The sequence below is a fragment of the Salarias fasciatus genome (genome assembly GCF_902148845.1).
Source record: "Salarias fasciatus chromosome 7 unlocalized genomic scaffold, fSalaFa1.1 super_scaffold_4, whole genome shotgun sequence".
NCBI lineage: Eukaryota > Metazoa > Chordata > Actinopteri > Blenniiformes > Blenniidae > Salarias > Salarias fasciatus.
Window position 1 is genome coordinate 7,023,599 of NW_021941229.1, and position 20,734 is coordinate 7,044,332.

The following is a 20,734-nucleotide window of genomic DNA, read 5'->3' on the forward strand; positions in this document are numbered from 1 at the left end:
TTCAGCATGCATGGGAATGAGTAGAAGGCTGGCACGAGTCCAGTACATTTGCACTAAAGCTGCTGCTGAGCTGGTTGTTGTTGTTTCCCCTCCAGGATTTGCATGTGAAAGGTTGTAGGGCAGGAAAAAAAAAAACTGACTTGCAAATTGTCCTCCTTTGAATGACTGCACAAAGCATGGAAATGAAGTTCTCTACACAGGCTCATCATTGTACACCGACTTAAAAAAAAATAAATCTGTTTTTGCTCAAATACTCTCCTGGAAAGGGCCTAAATTTAGCACCATGTTAAAGGAGTTGATCTGCAGAAGCATCTGGATGTTACACTTGAGCAGTCATCGGATTAAATAGTATTGCTCTCAGTATTACTAACTTTTATTTTAGTCTCCAGAGAGGACGTTTCTTTGGCAGCCACACAGCGAGGCGCTCAAGGCTGCAAGGTTTAGGACTGTGGGAGGAAAAGGAGAGAACATGCAAACTCCACACAGGAAAGCCCTCGGTCAGTATTTGAAGCGGAACCTTCTAGTTTTTCAGTCCATCCATTGCATGTGCAACTATTTACTGTAAGTTCCACCTTGGAAGTCATTAAATTTGCATATTCAGTTGCTGTCAGCACTTTACCGTGTGAACAAACCTTAAAAATGCAGCAAAATATTTCCTTTTTTCTCTTGAACACATTGTGTAAATGGGGCCTCATAGCTGCACCGAGTCATTATTACCACTCATCACACCAAGATTACATTCATCTCACATTTATTCCTGTCACAGCAAATCTAAATGACTCCTTCTGATTAATGACTTACCAGCCAGGAGACAGGAGGAGATAGAGCTTTGTCATTAAATCAGAGACACCAGTATTAAGGACTTTCTTTCCTTTATTGTTCTGATCCTGTATATTATAAAACATGGCTATAAAAATGGTCTGACTAGATTCAGAGTCCACATCAGATGAATGTTAAACATAAACTATAAACTATAAAAGATGAGACATGACATCTTTGAAAACCACACACGGATCTTCTGAAATACCGCTGTTGTTTATTGGCAAACTGCATTTTGACCCCAAAGCTTCACGAAAGATAATTTTCCTCAGTTGTCATAAAATTACATTACATTTTTTTTAGCTATGAAACCACAGCAGATGAAATGTTTTCACCAAAGTCTTAAGTCTGTCTCCTCCCCAGTTCCTCCATCGGCCTGTCTCCAGTCAACAGTCCTTTCATCTTCATCTCCTCTTTTTATCACTTGAGTCAATCAGCAGGACGTCGTCTGGGCTCCTCTGCCCTCCAGGTCGTCGTCTCCACTTGGTTCTCTTCACAATTACATCAAAGCAGGTTCTCAGCAGAAGACCACGAGAAAGCACAACCTTATTTCCTTATCACTGCATTTGACCCCCTCTCTGCTCAGCAGGGCGTCACATCATGAAGTCTGCTCCAACCCAAAATGTGTGTTTTAATCTGTAATTCAAATAATCTTCTAACACACCAAATTAGGTTCCTGTAAAGAAAATGTGATCAATTTCTGGATGTATTTTACACCTACTTTTCCAGTTAGTCATAGGACCCGATTCACAGAGAGAGAGATTATGTCCTAAATCTATCAATACAACCTGAGATGCACGAGACTCCAGCATCCACAGACCTTCACCCTGAGGATGATCATGCAAATGCTGAATATGTAAAGCATCAGCATTCGACACCAGGACTCAAGAAGGCATGAAATCCAGCTCAGCTGGGGGAGAAGCTGCAGGCGGATGCAGGGGTGGGGATTAGTTCCTGGACATGTCGCAGCAGCAGATGTGTATAGTGAAAAGACTGAAAGAACACTATGAATTCACCTACAGGAGTTCCCTGGCAGCCTGTTCTTACCTCGAGGAAAACAAAACATCCATGTTGTGTATCTGGAAGGTCATTGTTTTGGAAAGGTAGACCCGCCTGTCAGTCCATCACGTGTAACACTGATAAATCCAGAGATACGTGTCAAGGGAGACCTTGCACACTTGCAATATGTTTGGGAAGTAAAAAGTGTGAAAGTTCATCCAAGAAGCCATAAATCACCTCCCAGCAGTGGGCTGGGATCAAACGTATTTGTCGTCCGTCGGAATGACATTAATCTCCCTGACAGACTGTCTCCTGTGACGAGGACAGACGGGTCAGTGGACCTGAACAAATGTCTCACCTGACAATATCCCGCTCCCATGAAGTATGCTGCTAATTAGCAGCGACAGCAGCGACTTAATGAACGGTGGCACTCATAATTTAATTAGAAACGACCCTGGCTGTGACAGTGTCTGCACCGGTGCTGTGTTTAATCCAGGATAAGACGAGGAGAATGTCAACCTTAACCTTTTCGTACTAGCACACCTTGAAAATGCAGTTTTTAACTCATCATCCTTCACTAGTGACAATAAAATAATGCCCATAAGTGATTGCATGTTTCTATGTGTGTGTGTGTGTGTGTGTGTGTGTGTGTGTGTGATGGACCGGTGGCCTGTCCAGGGTGTAAACTGCCTTTTCCTATTGCAAAGTCCCTGGAGAAAATGGACTGAGAGTTATGATGCTCTGCAGAAAGCCATTGCTATCGTTTTTTTTACTTGCTCATGTAAAAAATATATTAACTAATATACAATATTAGTTTATATAAAGTGGTAGAAAAGATGGATGAGTTCCTTATTTCCAAGGGTTCTTTCACACGGACATGAAGTAATTATATTTTGTTGATCTTATTTCATTTTCGTGAATGACATCTCAGCAAAACCTACAGAAAATACATTTTCATACACTAAAAGTAAACTTTACTTGTTGGTGGAGGCATGATGCAATTGAAATGCAATTATTCTGCCTTTACTAACATTGATGCTGATGCAAATTATTTTCTGTCGTTCAGATTTTTTTTCACATTATTTCCAGTATTTGTACACCTCATTCAGACCGTGCAGCTCACTCATTATTAAAAAAAAAAAAAAAAAAACAACAACCATAATCAAATCTTAATGTCTGTAGCTGCAGCTGCAAAACAATCCAAGCACACAAATCTTCAGACTTGGCAACATAAGTATATTTTATTTACAGTTTTATAAACAGAATGAATCAATGCAAGATTTGTACTGGAAAAGGTAAGAAAAAACAAGTGAATCCTCTTTTCAGGGCTTGTGTGTGTGTGTGTGTGTGTGTGTGTGTGTGTGTGTGTGTGTGTGTGCGTGCGTGGTCTGTCGTGCGTGTGTTGCGTGGATCGTATAGGACATTCTCGGCTGCAGTCATAACACAGGCTGTACGGATCCAGACTCTATTTACACGTCATTCAGAGGAAGTGCTCCACGGATTATCGAGCTGCACACGGCGACGACACGCATCCAGAGACAAACTCCACGCACTGGATATAACACAGAAGCATGCACGGTCCCGGATGAGAACGTATTCTCGGTTTCACCAGATTTGTGTGTGTCGTACGGTCCTCAGAAATACTCAGACGTCTAATAAAGTGGTTTTCAACACTAAAAACACCTCACAGTGGAGAGTATGCTGTAGTTTCTATCACTTCTAGGTCTCGGTTGGACAGTTTGGGACGCCCCTCAGCATAAAGTGCTACGCAGTGCCGAACATCAGAAGAAGTAAAGGTCTTCTCGACAGCCGGGGTTTCTCATCTCCAGAAAATGGGAAACGGCCTGTTTTTGCATCTAACCATGACCTGCACGTGAGCTCGCCGGCCGGACGGGAGCTTTCCAATTTCACTCCGGCCCCCTCGTGCAAAAGTTCCCCAGACGAGGAGGTTTTGCACGAGGGGCCGAGTGCTGGTTGGGTGAAAAACCTGGCCCTTTGATGCAACCCCGACGGAGACTGGAAATGAGAAAGACCGCTGCGGCAGGAGAGAGGAAGAGAGAGGGGGGTTTTTTTTGTGTGGGGTGGGGTCGGAGGGGTGGGTGGGGCATCCCAAAAACAGCAAGGCGGCCGAAAAGATTCCACTTCGCTGATTTATCAGACTGATAACAGCTCCACAAGTGCTTCTATCACCTGCTTTCCTCTTGCTATAAACAGTAGTAAAGCTCGGTAGCTCGTACTTGAAAAATAGAAAGGCGTGCGTTCGTCAGGCTAGTGCAAAATTAAAGGGGGGGTTGGGACCATACAATTTAAACATCTACAGTATCTCGAGTAGTCATTATCATCATTCAGATACATAAAGCTCTTATTCATATACAAGCACACGCATGCTTTCGTCCTCTTCATACAGGTTTAGTTCATCTTTAGTGCCATTAATAGTGCTTCCTGATGACAGAAACTTTTGTCTAAAAACTTTTAAAGTGTAGATAAAAACACAGGTAGTTCCTATTGAAAAAATAGTCTGTCTCTATTGAAGCTTACAGTACATCTTGTATTGCAGTAAAATGTCAAGAAATACTTTGCCTTAGCGTGGCAGCTAGGCCCTAAAATCCGATGTGATATGTGGAATACCGGAAATGAAACCAAACTATAGCTGAGAACGGTTATACAGCCCCTCGGGAGAATTTGGCGGGGGAAAAAACATCAAACACTGAGTAAATGTACGTGAAATCGAAGGACAAAACAAGGCTAAATAAGTTGGTTAATAATATACAGAAGGAAAAAAGTTGTATATGTGAGTCGGACGGGCTCTTCTGCGCATGCTCAGGGACCCTACGAACACCGAAGACCAGGGAGTCCTGGCTTTGGAAAAAGAGGTGCAAGTTCAGTGTTGCTTTCTCTCTCTTTTCTTTTTCTTTTTTTTTTCTTGTTTTTTTTTTCTTTCTCAAAAAGCTCCACAGGCAGGTGATGAACTTGAAAAGCATCGGATTTGGCAGAATGAAGGGAACTCCCTTCCTCTCCTCTCCTCTCCTCTCCTCTCGTCGTCTGGCTTCCTCTCTCCTCGGGGAGCGGGCCTCGCTGTCGCCCTCTCCCTCCTCTACACCACGGTGCTGACAGACGGGTCCGACAGGTTGAGTTGGCCCGTGATGTCGGTGGGTGGGTACTGCTGCAGAGGCCAAGAAGAAACAAGTCGGGGGGGACAAGAGGAAAAAGAGAGACACGACAGGGTGTCACTTCCGGGCAAAAGCTGAAATTTCAAGTCCTTGTTGGATGCAATGTTAGTCATTATCAATTAAAAAAATCTATCTAAACATTCATTCAAAAAATCCACTACAGAAACACGGGGGTGCTCTAACCCTTCGCAGGCACGCTCCGGTTTGGTTGTTTCCCATTAGAGAGGCGGTTTGGCGGTGCCTGCGACGGGCTAGCGAGGAGCAGACGTAAGGATCCAGCAGCAACTTTGAATCAGGCCCCATTCACGGATGTCTGCTCATCACAGCCTCCTAAACAGCACGACCGGGCGATAATTAGCTCCCGCCGACGAGGGCGGACAGCTCGTTTATCTCAGCCGTTTTGCATGCAGGCAGGTTTTAAACAGCTGCGGATGCATTATGGGTGAATTTCTGGGGCCTGATTTCAAAATGTGCTCTCAATTTGGACTTTTTTTTGTTGTTTTTTTTTTTAACGTCCAGTCCTTGCTCCCCGGCTGTGCTTCTTTTTAAAGCAGAGTGCGTTGAATCGTAGGCTTTCTACAGAGGGGACGGGGGCGGTGGGAGCAGGAACTAGAGCCCAATTCCATGCATGTGCTTAGTTTCTATGGCAACAGTGATTTTGCTTTCGACTGAGTCTCTTCGCTGTGTTTGCCTGACAGCAGTGAGACTGTTTGATTTCTTTCTCTTTTTTTTTTTTTCCACAATTGTGAGGCCGCTTTTAATAAAATAAATAAACCCCCGATGAAATAATCACACCTTGAACCTAGTGAGTAAAGCTGAGTGCAACGCGCTGTTTGGTGAAGTTTGGGTGGAGCAACTCGCTGTATTATGATCTTCATAATACGAAGGATTGCCAATCATCATCCTGACTCACAGCGCTGCGTTGGCAAAACCTGTTTCTTTATAGCCAAACATCAACTGCATGAAAAGATGGACAGCTCTTCAACCGTGAAGACAAATGATCTCAAGAGCCTCCTGGTGGCTGATTCTTTAACACTGAGCGCCCTGAAAGAGATACATGCTCTTCGTTTTCATATATATTGCATTTCAGTAAATACATTAAAAAAAAAAATTCTCTGTTTGGCCACATCTGCAAAATGTACTAATAAAAAAGATGCTGCTGCACTTTATTTGGATATTAGCTTTGACAAACTGATGAGAATAAATGAGTTCAATCAACGGCGCAATTACTTCATGACCCGACAACCGAAAATATAAACACTGAACAATTGGCTTTAACAATCACTTCTCTGGAGTCTGGAATAATTTAAAGGTGCTGTAGGCAGGATTTTGCTAGTCAGTGCTAATTTTTCTGTGTTTTCTTTGGATTAAATGTTAGAGTATCCATTGATAATGCTTTAGGAGTTTAGCATAACTGCACTACCGCGAGGGTGCAGCGTTTCCATCTGTCTCTGTTCTGAGCTGAAAAGGAATCTCGACAGCTCCAGGTATCTTTGACCAATCAGAAGAGCCCATGAGGCTTTAACCGTGATTGGTCGAGGGGCATTCGTCGCACGTTCTTATGGGAGGGGCTTAACTTGCATAAGGGCGTGATGTCAGAGAAAACAGGACAGGATTGGCTGTGCTGGGTTTCAAATCGCCATCTTAGATGGGTCAAATCACCATCTTGCTTAGGTAACCCTAAGCAAGATGGCGGAGATCCCGAATCCTGCCTACAGCACCTTTAAACAAAAAAAAAACCAAAAAAAAAAAAAAAAAAAAACCTTTTCCATTAAAAACAAAGTTTCAAGTTTTTCATAATATATCACTGGTGTCAACTTTGCCGTCTCAGCCTACTTCAAGTTTAACAACCTCAGAGTACAATTCTATATTTACTTGTATACATAATCTCCTCACCTATCTCAACATTTAAATGGAGATGCAGCGTTTTTTTTGAGTTCCTCTTGAATATTTTGCCTTCACTAGTTTGTAGCGTAGCAATACGCCTCGTCCATCTTTATATACAGTTAATAGTTGTACATCCAATGTACGACTTCTGTCTGCATCGGTCGGCACATTACTGGGAGAGTGTCTGGATCGTATTTGTCAAATGTTTAGGTCTTTTCTCGAGTAAGCAAGATCTGAAGTGCCTCTCGTTTGAAGCCGATACGATCAAGCGTATCAGATTCAGAAGCTGTTATGATGCAACTGGCATGCTGAAAGAAGGGAAAACATTCAGACTGAGCGCTTAATGTTGAATCATATATATGTATTTTTTATTTGGGTTCGCATCAGAGTGGATGTTTTTGATCCCTTCGACCCACGAGTTGCATCATCACGAAGCTTACGGCCCCCATTTGAACCTCCTCACATCTTTCACCTGGAGGGCCGGCTAACGGCGCGCAGCCCGGCAAAAGAGAGACACTTCAAGGACATCACAACCACAGGTAAAGCTTACGAGTGCTACGTCTCCAATGCAGCTACAGTTAATTCTCTAAAAGGCACAGCTACAAGGAGGATTTCTACTTCTTCTACTGTTGCTACATCTAGGACAGGTAAAAGTAATTAGCATGCTTGCAGAGGGAGAGAGGAGCAGTGTGGCATGTGGGTGAGGGACACTGACACTCAAGTCCATTGATATCCATTAATATAAAAGAAGAACATTTATATAAACTCAAAAATAAAGGTCAAAGACTGAAGATGGCAGGTCTTAAGATTTCAGCATCTTTTCTTGTTTTGATAACGCTACAGCCTGATTGTGTTTCCCACTTGGAGACTTTGTTTTTTTTTCCTCGCCCTTCCCCTACTAGAACTCCCAAACCGGCAACATAACACCTCCCACGGACAGATTAACAACGGCGATCCCGTTCTTCTTCTCTTCAAACCCATTCTATTGAGAACTGGCCAGGGGAGAGTAATGGCGCTTTGCTCCAATGCAGAAACATCCAGAAAGAAAAAAAAAATCAAAAAGAAAAGACAGTTAACACAAGGAAAAGAGAGAAAGACAAGAAATCAGACAAAACACAGACTCTTGTGACCCATTAGGCTACATCTCCCCTGGGAAACATGTTCAAAACACAAATGTTAGTGCAGAAGCCATTTGAACAGTTTGCTTTCATTGCGGGACGTCCCAACATGCCAGGATTGGTCAGTGACCGATTATTTTGGTCGATTCTGGGTGGTCACCGTTTTTTTTTTTGTTTTTTTTTAATTCCAAAACTTGTGTGATTACGATCTCTCGAATGCAATGAGTGGGGTTGTTCAAGCAAACTGTAAAGGAAGGGAAATCCCTGATAGTCTCTCAATGTGCTGCAAAGAGATGATTTAATCGAGCATCTAGAAGGGAAAGAGTAGCTTTGGGTTGATAGTTGTGAAGCAGTGAGAGTTTCAGGCAGTGAGGTCCAATCCTGGTCTTGGAGGGCTGCTGTCCTGCCAGTTTTTTCGGACGTCTCTCTGCTCGAACACACTTGAATCCAATCAATGTGTATGATCAAGGTCTTTAGACTGCGTTAACAAGTCACACATCCCAATCAGGTGTCTTGGAGCAGGGTGGCGTCCAAGGCCAGCGGCCCTCCAGGATCAGGTCTGGACAACACTGGCTTCGCGGGGGTCTGCAGCCCGATAGGCACAACATAAGAGGACTGTCGTCATCACCTGAAAATATACCCTGAAAGAGGCACAAACAGTTCAGACCACAAGGACACTGGAAATCAACCAAGAATTCATGACAAACAGAACATGACAAAACAAAAAAAGTAAAAACTGATTAATAGAAATCCATGAGTGGAATCCTGAAATAGACAATGTTGATAAATAAGAAAACAGTTTTTTTTGTCTTCTCACGAGAACTTGTCATCACCTTGAAGTAGTTTTTTTTTTCTTGCATCTTTGGAAGAAAAAAGGTAATGACAGGACAACCAGCGCATGCTTTGTCAAACCATAAGCAAAAACCAACAGCGGCTTAAACCCAAACCAAGGAAAGTGCAGGACAGGTTGCAAAAAAAACAATGGATCAAGCAAAAGGACAGGACACAGATATAGAAAGACCCAACACACACGCACACACCACAACGTACACCACCACCACCACCAAAAAAGGGGGACACGTTTGCCAGAATTCACGTCCAAAGAACCAGAGGCGGCGGGGGGAGAGGAAGAGCAGCCCAAGACACAACACCACTGGCAGACTGCTTTGCTTTGGTCGCCTCCTCCTGAGGCGACTAATCCCAACAAATCTCCAGCCTCCAAGAAAAAAATGGACAAAAAAGAAAAAAAAAATCCTTTTGGGAGGCTCCTCTTCCAAAAAAATGGGAGCCCAGTTCCTGTCCTGGCCTGACCTGAACTCCTGCACTGACTCCGAGGCTCGTCCTAAAAGCTAAACCCTGAATGGTGATGGCTGATTGATGGTGAACGGACGAGACACGTGGCAGAGAGGCCGGCGGAGCCATGTGGAGATGGGTGAGTGGCACATGGGAAGTCTTTGAGGATATGGGAATGGAAGGCAAAGAGGACAGCTAAAGAGAAAGGAGAGGCGTTGAAAGTAGAGACAGAGGAGGAAGAGGGAGAGAGGACGGAGAGAGAAAGAGGGACAAAGGGAAGATGTTGCTTCTTCGTCTTCTTACCGTGTCTTTGGAGGACCTACGTCTCTTGATGCTGGAGGCCAGGGTGGTACTGATGGACCTAAAAGAGGCTTTCTTTTTGGGGTCGGGCTCTGCTCTACCACTTTTCCTATCCTAAAATGAATATATGTAGACACATTATTCATGTTCTCTGGCGGGGGGGTGATGACCGTGGGCCCAGTCTCACCCGTTCTCTCTTACCCCACCAACCAAAACCACCTCCACCCCAACGAAGGACCTTTGAATTCTAATGTCTTAACTTGTCTAAAAAATTGGGAGGGAAAAAAAGAACTACTACGCCATTTGGAAATGTAAAATACAAAAAAGATGTGGAAAGAAAGGGATAAAGCCTGTAAGATGTGAGGTGTGGAAGTAGTCTGAAGGCATTCGGCTACATTTGTCACAACATTGTCACACCTGGACTGCACGAGATGGCACTGTAGTCTTCTAGCAATGTGAGGACGCATTCATTCGGCCCCTAGAAATGCACAGGAATGAGTGATGGCTAGCAAAGATGTCAGTGGGTGTGATCTCTACTTCGTAACCATCTACGACCTCGACTTCAGAAACGTTGGGTGATCTGGCAAAACGTGGAAACAAAAGCAGAATGCAATGATCTCGGAACTGAACAGTTTGAATGTCTTGAATGTCCGAAACAGTGAACGTTTTGCAGCAACCATTGACTGTAAATGTAGTGAAGCAATAAATACAGTTACTGGAATAACATAGTGGGTACCTGGTATCAGGTATCAGGTCTGATACTACATAGAGTGCTCATACTCATAAAGAAGATGAGTGTTTTCCAGGATTTGGAGATTCTTTCATATTGATGAAAATGACGAAAACAAGACTGACTGTAAATTCTGTCAAATTACGCCAGATTTAGCTCATTAGTTTAACTGCTCAGTGGATTCAGGAGGATTTTATTCTGAAAAGCTCTACATGCTACAGAGTTTCGGGGCTCACACACCAGCGATGCTACATGCTAAAGGAGGATGCTGAGGTGCATCCCTAAATACAACTAACAAGATTGATTGACAAAAGAAATGTGATTGGATCTTAAAAGAGATTTGCATTGGCAATGTGCGAAAAAGAAGATTGTTTCATCACTACCGTGAGCAAATAAACATTAAGCTTGGAGATGTTTTCACGTGCCTATTTTCGAGCAATTAAGCACAAAACTGTCTATGATCATGCAGAGGACACCATTGTGTGGCCTCAGAAGAGCTCCTGAAATCCACTGTCCCTCCACAAATAAAAGTTCAAACTCTGTGAATATTAAAATGATGAAAAATAGCATTTCAGAGTGATTTGCACAACTTTAAAGGCTCTAAACAATATTTTCTGCAACTATTGCGTCAATGAAGCACAATCCTGCCGGTATTCCAACAAAAATGACCTAAATTAAGAGTTTGAGTGTTTCTTTCTTGAAACATGTTGTTTTCTGAGCTTTTATCAGGTAAAGTCTATCAATGTTTGCATTCTGCTTTTATTCACATTTCACACAGCATGCCCGCCTTTCAGGAGCGCTTCAGAAGTGTTTGACCTGTACGCTCCCTTACACCTGACCACACTCTTCAATTTGCAGCTTCTTCATCTTGACGTGCAAAGAATCTCCGATTCAATTTGACTTAACTACAGATGCTAAAGACTTAACTCTACTCTATGGTTGGCCAGGGCTTTTCAAATGTAAACCAGTCAAAAAACAAAAACAAAAAAAAACACTTGAAAAGTAAAGAAAAAAAAGGAACTTTTAGCAGGTTGGCCAGCCAATTGGGTGCCCTCCCGCCCTCATACTGTCAGAGTGCCCCACAGCTACTCTCAGCACAATCACTGTGTGTCTGTGTGCAGGAAAATCAAAAAAACTCATATTAAGGTATTCTTACATCCTGAGTCTCTAGAGAGGAAGAGGGCTGCATAGGGGGAGAAAAGAAAAATAAAATAAATTTCCATCCACCTGATCGTTAATACTTTAAAGAAGATCCTTAAGCAAAAGCCAAAAGGGAACCAAAAAGAAGAAGAAGAAGAAAAAAAAGGGCGGATATTAAAAAATAAAGCAAAAAAAACTAGCAAAGCAAACATCAACATCCAAAGCCAGGCAGGTATAAAAAAGTTGAGAAGCTACAGTATTGGATGCCACTAAAAATGCATATCGAAGAGGGAAAACAACAGCGACAAAAGTCAGTAATTGAAGCCCATTTAGAGTCATTATACCTGAAAGCGGTATAATGGAAATTCACCCCACACACCAGGGAATGGGATGGAGTATGAGGAAACAAAAGAGAAGGAATGGCTTCCTATTGGAGCAGCGAAATCATATTCTTACTGGAATAAAAGTGCAAAACAATATAAAAGAACTAAATTCATGATAGTCTAAGCAGAAGGATGCTACCTCTAAGAAAAAAAAAGAGCTATAAGATGAATGTTAGTAAAGTATAAAGTGAGTAGTAGCAGTGGGGGAGGCCCTTGGGGTGGGCGGGGCAGTGTGGTGTGAATTTCAACATGCCAAAACGTCTCTTTTAATGGATGGAGGGGGGGGGGAATAAAGAGTGGGGGAGGGGATAAAACATAGAATAAGTAAAACACAAAACAAATAGCATGACAGATCAATCCTGGCCAGCACTGGCCTCGCAGTGCGTCTTTTTTCATCAGGTCACATGACTAGGCTCTTTCAGGAAACATTTCGTAGCACCCATCACCCCGCAAACCAGCGGTTTCCTCTCATCCTGCCCTCCCTGATGGCGCGTTATCAGGTGTTTGGGATAGATGAGAGCTGGCGGAGGAGTGATCGGTGCACTACATGACTCAATTGGACAAAAAGGATCTTTTTTTTTTTCTTTCCTGTTGGAAGATGACATCTCATGTTAGTAAAGCGGTGAACGTCAAGTCTGTGTATTGATCTTAGTTCAGGGAGGGAAAAAAAAATCAATGCTCCACGTGATGTCAAAAAAAAAAAAAAATCTTTTTCTTTTCTTACACGTCTGCAGGAGTTGCAGCCTTGCCGCCCTGAGCCCTGATGGAGGCGCTGCGTGTGCACAGTCCCGGCCATGCAGGTTGCATGCTGGACCGTTGCGTGAAGCGGAGTGGAACAGCCGCTCCGTTTCACGAGTGGAAACGGAAGCGAGCTGCCGAAGTCCATCATCAGTGTACACCATCATTATCATCACTATCAACATCATCATCATCATCATCATCTTCTTCACGCTGCGGGGTTTTCCAGACTTTGGTTTTTCATCCCGAACTGACATCAAGTTTCATTCTTGTTCAGACAAGTGCACTTCTGAGTAACATCTGTTTGAAGCAGAAAGCCAGATGCGTAGCCTCTCAGGGATGTAGCGGCTAGCCTTAACTGATAGCAACATATATGTTAAAAACATCAGTAATAGTGAGGTAAATCGTTTTAATGCAAATTTAGCCATGAAATTCAAACCAATCTGTCATTTCCATATATTTAAACTGGATTTAGCGTGGTTAGCATGAGTCCTTTTTCTTCAGATCATGTAAGGAGCGTTACAGAAAGATCTGTTTTAAAACTAAAACAATTCCAGTTGGATTTTTGGAGCACTTGAGCACTGAGAAAACCACGCTGTAAACGAAAAAATGAATTCATTATGAGCGTTTTATTTGAAAGGATGAGGCAAACAGCTAAGCCCAACAGATACAATGCAGTATTAGCATTCATACTGAGTGGACACCATGTGAAGGTAAAATCAGTGGTGCAAAATGACTGTGTGTGTGTTTTTTTAGAAGCTGGCATCTACCTAGATCTGTTCATTTCAAGACTTTTCCGTTAGCATTATTACTGTTGCTGATGGTCATGATATTAACATATTATTGAACTAAATCATCATCATCGCGGCAGGATTAGCCTTCCTCTCAGAGTCTAAAACCTAGACTGCATCCTTCAACTCCAATGCTGCACAGTCATTTCTGGTGCAGTGCCAGATTACCTGCTGTTTTTCTCATTATGTTACTGTTGTTACTGAATCAAAATTAGCTCTCATAAAATAATGGTTCAGGGCTAAATGTGTTTTGATCATGAATTTGTATTAGCTCCACCATTTCCACGAGCTACTAGCTAACACTGTGTGTCATTTGTTGCGGAATAGGTTAATGCAGGTTGTTATCGTGGCAACATGCTACAAATAAAATGTATAGATTTTGATGGTAAAGAAATCTGTTTGGATAGATTGTGTCGTCCAAATGAAGTCATTTGTGAAGTGGGATTATGCAGGATTACACCTCTACATCTCTGTGGCTACCGCTTCTTACAGCCGGACTATTTTAGACATGCAGTTTGAACAAAACATGCACTTTAATCTCTTTGTAAAACAATGAGAGAGCCGTGGCTGCTGGCTTAGCACCCAATTAACTCACAGTTTGAGAGAGTTTGATTATGTAGACACATGTAGTTGTTGCATCCTACAAAGAGTCAGATTTAGTCAGACGTGCACGTCGTCTGAAGCTACATTTCTGTCAGAAAATGTGTGGGTGCACAGTTCTGCACCACACTTTTTTTTTGCGAAACACACCGACCTGAGGCAGTATAAGCACATAATTACATACAACACACAGAAAGGCAGTCAGAATGGTGCCAGCGATGGGACTCCAGGTTTCAGTGTTTGCTGTACTGAGGAAGGAGGAGGCCACATAAAACTGTCTTGAGATTTTCCTTTCCATCACAACGACTTTGCGTCCTACATAACTAAGCTGTCGTTTTGAATTTGTGAAAATTAGATCACTGAGCGTAATCAAATCAGTGCACCCAAACAGTATGAATAAGATCCTGAGCAATATTCACGCTGCACAGATTGGATTAGCGAGACTTCCCGGGCCCCTTCAGTGCTCTTAGCATGAGACGCCATTATAGCGGTTACAGTTGGGACGAGTGAAGTTTATGTGTTCGTTGTTTTAGCTGGAGGGGCCGACAGCGGCGGCCAGTGAGCAGGATGAGCATGCATGAGCCGTCTTTGTGCAGCGGTGCAGAGGAATCAACGTGATCGTCTCTGCGGAGTAATGAACATTACACTGAGGCAGTTTGCTGTGTCCCCCCTCCTTTCTCAGTGACACCACCCCCCCCCACTCCCCTTCCCACGGCATGCATTCACCTGCTGTATGTGCCTACGAGACACACATTCATGTGAGGACGACAGTTACGTACAGTAGTCAGTTCGATGGAAGACATTCTGAGGAGGACATCGGTTTGCTGACAGGCACTTGTGATTTGTATACTGTACCTTCCTCCGGCCCTGCTGTCCCAGTCACAGCAGGGCGAAACACACCCGGTTCAACGTTTTACACATACGCAGGCCGCCAGGGCCGAGTCACACACTGCGACTTGATCCCCGAATGTGGGAGCTCAATGCTTCCGTGGTATCGAATCAGAGTGTGAGGCAGTGTGTGGACATGGAGGAGGCGCTGCTCCCACGCTTTGTCGCAGGATTGATCGTATCGGAGTACAGGAACAAATCATGTTCTGCAATGACCGAGTGAGGAAACTTATCGATAGGTTGTAGCCAGTCAGTTCACTCAAATATAAAATATATCTGATTCATACCTCGCGGAAATGTGTCATTCTGCTTCATTTCAGAAGGCCAATGTTCAATTCAGTACAAGAAGGAAACAGGGCCTGTTTGTGTATTAAAGACTAAAATTACATTTGGAACGACTGATTTAAAACAGCTGGTTAAACATCTCTGGTGGACATAGTGTCCAGGCTGCTGCAAGGGACCGTTCACAGTTCTACAATCATTTGAGTCCTGGAAAGCAATAATGGAAAAATCACTTTGCAAATGGCTAAGCCACAGTGCTTAAAACGAAAAACTTATTCCAGACTTTTACACTTTCCAGAAAATGACAATTTACCACAACATCACACCTCAGGTTTATCAGTGTCGTGTATCTTCACTGCAACGGATAAGATCTCCTGGTGACTCAGTTGTTCTGTACTCCAGAACAGCCATACAGCAGGATCAATACTAGTAGAATGAGTGACTAACAGACAGTTCTGTGCTCAACAGTCATACACTGGACTCACACAAGGCCCAAGTCTGCCTTTTTAGCTCCATGAGGAAGATTTTCCAAAAATTAAAATGCAAAGATGAAGGTAAAATAATGGCCTTTAACCCTAATATTAATTACAACCATTCTGTAAATACTGAGAAAATAAATACATTCTGAGGTGGAAAAGATCCGATGAATGTAGTTTGATTTTATGACTCCTCCATTTCCTTAACTGAGTTTAGTAACTGGACCAACAAACTAATTCTCAGGCATTTCTGTGATAACTCTGCTGTTCACATGGTTCCACTGCTACGGTTGCATACTTCTCCACCAGACTGGTACGAGTGCATGTTTTGAAATTTGAGTGAACTGACCCCTTAAATTGGTGCCTGTTTAGGCAGGCGGCGTTGCGTGAAGCCTCTGGCATGCGCTCTCATTGGGCGACTCCATGGTACACAAGGAGGAGACACACCAGAGCAAGCACCTTACAGTTGACAGCACTGGCAGAGTCACTGCGGCGGGATCGGACCAGGACATCGATTTTGCTCTTTCTGCTCTATTTGTATTTTTACCTCCTGGCTCTGATGGCTGCCAGAGTGAAGTGAATCAATAGTGGCTTGATCAAAGTGCTTCAACTGTACAGCAATTACATTTATGAATATCCGTTTATTGTCTCAGGCAAGGCATTTGTTTGTAGTCTCCCGTATTCGTATCATATGAAGAATGTAGTGTTGCGGCAGCGGCGGCGGCGGCAGCAGCTTAGAACTATCGGCTCATGCCGAGAAGTTATAATTGGGATCTCCATCATGTTAGAAGGTCACCAGACTAATTATCTTATGGGTACTCTAACAGCGAGCGGTGACATGGGGGGGTTGAAATGGCTAGGCTACATACTAATGAGGGCGTCCCAGCCACTGCTTGACTTCCAGAGGCCTCCTTAGTCTCCTGCAGGCACACACAAGAGACGCAGTGGGCCTCTGGGAACTGTTAGGACCTTTCGGGGTGGCCGCTCGGCATGCCTCACATTTACATGTAGGCATCGGAGATCACCTTTTTCCCGGATGGTGATCTAGCGGTTTGACCACTACTGAAAATTTAAAAGAAAAAGTAAAGAAAAAAGCCTTTACTGGCTCTCTTGCATTCCAGCATTGGCTGTACACCCCCGGGGTGTAAGCGAGCAGGCACCGGGGAATCGTTCCTACCTGTAAGTTCTTCCTCCAGACGTTGACGGCCGCAAAGGCCAGCTGCATCTGCTTCCTGCGGGCGTCTTTATGGCGCTTGTAGGCGATTTCAATGAAGATGAGGAAGATACCTGCTGCTATGCCTCCAGCCACCAGCATGAAGACCCCTGGTGAGCGCGGCAGGGTCGGAGGGAAGACAAAGACAGAGAAAGCAGAGAGACAGAGACGAGTGAGCCCTCAGATCAGCGAAATCGCCGCTCCCGCCGAACATGAACTTTCGGCGCCATGCTCGGCAGTCGCCACCCTCCTATTTCGCAACTGGCTCCGACTGACGACAGCGGCTGTGGACCACGTCATATTAACACAACCGCACAAAGTCACAGCACAATATACTGTACGGCACACGTCCACAGAGCACCCACGCTAACACGGAAACAACGACTTTTGTAAAGGTATTGGACAAAAAAGGGCTACAGTACCTTACCACTGCAGTTTTTGTCCAATCACTTTTAACGCTTTCTCTACGCCATAAGGACCATACCTGCCATATTCTCAAAGGTGAGTGTGGCTGGGGCATTGCTCCTTGAGTCACACTCCTGGTATCTCACCCAGGTTTTATCTAGGTCTTCCATGAAGCCGTTCTCATGAGAACTGCAGGGGGTGGGGGTAGTGGGGAGAGAGGCGACAGAGTTAATACACACCGAAAAAACAGACCAAGCACTCGAGCCGCTTACTCCCAGATAGCAACACAGATGAAACAAACACAGCTGGACAGGTGCACTTGACAAACAGACATCAACTAGACAAGAGACAGACAAAACAAGGCAGGAGAGGGGAGATACACAGAGAGATGTAACATAAGGCAATGTACCGGATGGCTGTAAGCGGTCAGAACGTGACCGTGAAATCATATCGATAAGAAACAAATAAAAAAAGAAAGTCATACGAGTAATGCAGCTTCGGCTGGGACAGACCTGAGAATGGCCAGGGACACATTCTGTTTCCAGGGGCTGTCCTTGCGCATGCCTATGCCAAAGCCCGAACGGAAAAACAGCTCTCCCGTGGTCACCAGGTCGCACTTCTGCGAGGCTTCAAACTCCAGCACCGCAGAGTCCCAGATGAAAGCATGCAGCTTGCTGTGGGGGGAGGGGGGGGAGGGGAGGCGGGGGAGGGGGGGTGAGGGCAGGAGGGAGGAGGGAGGGGGGGCGGAGGAGGAGGGGAAGGAGGGGGTTACGGTGCAACAGTACAATGGTTTACATACACATTTACGGCTCCCAGCCCCGCTCTTTCGCTCTCTCTCTCTCGCACGCCAACATCGTGTGTGTCATTCAGCGTTTACCAGCAAATCTCTACCGCTGCTTACGGCCCAAATGAAATCCAATGCCAGATGGGTGAGGGCGCGTCCCCCAATGGATCCCCCACCAATCTCAAAGATGTTCGTCTGGGTACAACCTGAAAGAGGGGGCTCCTGGACTCAGTGTTAGCTCAACCTCACACTGGTTGTCAGCGCTCGTTGTGACACGTCCACACCTGCCACTGTCCCTGGGGTAACTCTCGCCACGGGCGATGGGCCTGAAGCAGAGGGACCGTCGCAGTAAGTCCTGCCACTTCCCATCTGGTCCGGAGGCCCATGTCCCTTGTCTGACCCCCCCCTACCCTTCCCAGGTTCACCGAGCTGGCCCTGGCTCTATGCGGCCCGAGGAGTTGAGCTGCCGGCCAACTCTCGCTCTGGTCGGCCCGGCTTGGCCGAGACTCACTTGTCGCGCACGGCCTGGATGGCCTCGGCGGCACTCTCATAGTTGTGCTTCTCCATGTGGCGGTACATGGTGCTGAGCTCCACCTGCCGCCGGAAGTAGATGTCCACGGAGCTCTGCTTCACCGTGGCGTAGATGAACTTGTCCGATGGGTTTCTCAGCTTCGCAAAGAGACAAGGAGCGAGACACAAAGAGTTTAGGAATAACATAAGCGATCCAAGGTCAGGTGAGTACTGATTGCAAATTTGCGTTTGAGAATATTTCTTTGTTGTAGAAATGCTTCTTGGCTTCTTATACTTTTAGAAAGATTGTCTAGTCTTTTTTTTACTACATTTCTAATTGTGGGATAAGAATTAAAGTTGAGTATATTAGTTGCACCCATTAATCAACAGTTTATCTATCATGATTTTTTGCTATGCAATAGTTACTTGCAAGAAATGCGAAACAGTTTGTATCTCGTTGAATTGCTTCCTGTCTCTGTTGTGACAACAGCTTCTCCAGCCTCTTGGCTGCTACATTGACGAGTCACATCTCCTCGTGCAGATCAAAGCAGATGTGGTGAAAGCGCCAGGTGAACACAGGCCTTAGCTTCACCCACCCTTGGGTCGTTGATGCCAGTGATGCGCTCCTCAGGCCGGTCCAACACCAGGAAGGCAGCCAGGTTGGCAGTGTAAGAGGCGACAATGATCATAGCAAAGCCAGCCCACACCATACCAAGGATTCTCGCTGAGAAGCTGCGCGGCGCGCCTGCGAGGTAAAGTCACAGTCTGAGTTTCCAGTATGATATCAGTGACTTTGTTGGTGCAGTTGCTTTTTTCATAAGATGTTTCAAAGGTAGAGCTAAAAAGCTGAAGACAATATTAATATTTTACCTATTGCTAAACCATTAACTGCCGTTCTGCTGTACCTGACATGATCAATGATAAGAAATGCAAAACTTGATGCTTAACGTTCTGGATCCATAAAGGTGTGAACACTTTTAAAACAACTAGGACGGCCACGTTTCCCCATATAATGAAGAAGAGAACATTTTTCTTTTCTTTCATAATGACACCAGGAAGTAGTCTGTGATAGTGGCATTGTGTCAAGAACAATAGTAGAAATCAAAGAAATGGGGGAGAAAAAAAAAATCTAATCTACAGCTTACAACCTGGAACAGAAAAGATTTTTTCAAACTGCGAACCTATAAAATATCAAACAATAGACCATTCAAAGACAAATCCCACCAAAGCCTGTCTGCACGACGTGTGACTGGAAAGCAATTATTTGTCATCTTCAAGGGGAACGATTAGAGAGGAGCCGTCCACTGCTGTCGCTTGAGTCTTGTTACAGAGTTCTGCATCGCAGAGTTCTCTGCTGGAGAGAACACCCATAATTCACAGAGGGGAAGATTTTCTCTCACCTTCTCCAATACCAGAGTTCAGCAAGACTCCCCAGGAGAACCACATGGCGGACGATAGGGTGAGGGCGTCTTCCTCTTCTTCTTCACTGTTTACTTTAAATCTTCCAAACGGGCTGCAGGGAAGAGATCGGGAGGGTTGCAGAAGACAGAAATGAGAAGTTGCGGGGAACAGACGGAGGAGGGGAAACCCCGGTGGCCCCAAGCAGAGAGGGGAACTGAACATGAGCGAGCGAAGCAGAACGACGACAAAGTCCTCGGAAAGGAAAGAGGCTAAAAGACGGCGAGCGGCACAAGGACAGAGCGGTGGGATGACTGGAGCCGATCTTCACTTCTGTCCGCCCCGTCGTCCGCAACAAGGGAAGATCTGTAGTGCTTGGGAGTGAATTTACACACACGTTCACTCGGATTCAGTCGTGAGCAACACGTATCACACTTATGTATGGGCACACACAACACACACACACACACACACACACACTCAGGTCCTCCTTGTACCTGAACCGGTCTAGTAGGTAAAGCATCACCGCCACCACATGCACCGATAGACCCACCAGCAGCCACAGCGTGCTTTGGAACGGCTGCATAAATGAATCCAGAGTACTGCGAGGGATTTCCTGGAAACACACACAGTGCAGTTCACCATCGATTAATCAGCAACTCTGACGACCTCATGAGCACATACGTATGTTGGATAAAAGATAATCTAAGACTTTGATATTGCTGCAAAAAATAAAAAAAAAAACATCTGAATGGGGGAAAAAAAGAAAAATGCAAATATGAAAGATGATTTGTCACAAATTCATTGCTG

At 44.6% G+C, this 20,734-nt stretch overlaps 1 protein-coding gene across 7 annotated transcripts in view; it reads right to left on the reverse strand.

Annotated features, from left to right (window-relative positions):
- Window positions 1–4,744: 4,744 nt before the first annotated feature.
- grin1a (glutamate receptor, ionotropic, N-methyl D-aspartate 1a) overlaps window positions 4,745–20,734 on the reverse strand; it is a 43,527-nt gene continuing 27,537 nt past the window's right edge. For 4 of the 7 annotated variants that reach the window (XM_030085412.1, XM_030085414.1, XM_030085413.1 and 1 more), the window contains 10 exons: window positions 20,422–20,540; window positions 19,927–20,039; window positions 19,123–19,271; window positions 18,528–18,685; window positions 17,745–17,906; window positions 17,312–17,421; window positions 16,792–16,937; window positions 11,473–11,499; window positions 9,590–9,700; window positions 4,745–4,981 (listed from right to left, as the gene is read on the reverse strand). In XM_030085412.1, the coding sequence (XP_029941272.1) occupies window positions 4,913–4,981; window positions 9,590–9,700; window positions 11,473–11,499; window positions 16,792–16,937; window positions 17,312–17,421; window positions 17,745–17,906; window positions 18,528–18,685; window positions 19,123–19,271; window positions 19,927–20,039; window positions 20,422–20,540 (1,164 nt within the window). In that variant the 3' untranslated portion in view covers window positions 4,745–4,912. The remainder of the gene's footprint in view (window positions 4,982–9,589; window positions 9,701–11,472; window positions 11,500–16,791; window positions 16,938–17,311; window positions 17,422–17,744; window positions 17,907–18,527; window positions 18,686–19,122; window positions 19,272–19,926; window positions 20,040–20,421; window positions 20,541–20,734) is intronic. The other 3 variants (XM_030085416.1, XM_030085417.1, XM_030085419.1) reach the window with 1 other exon arrangement.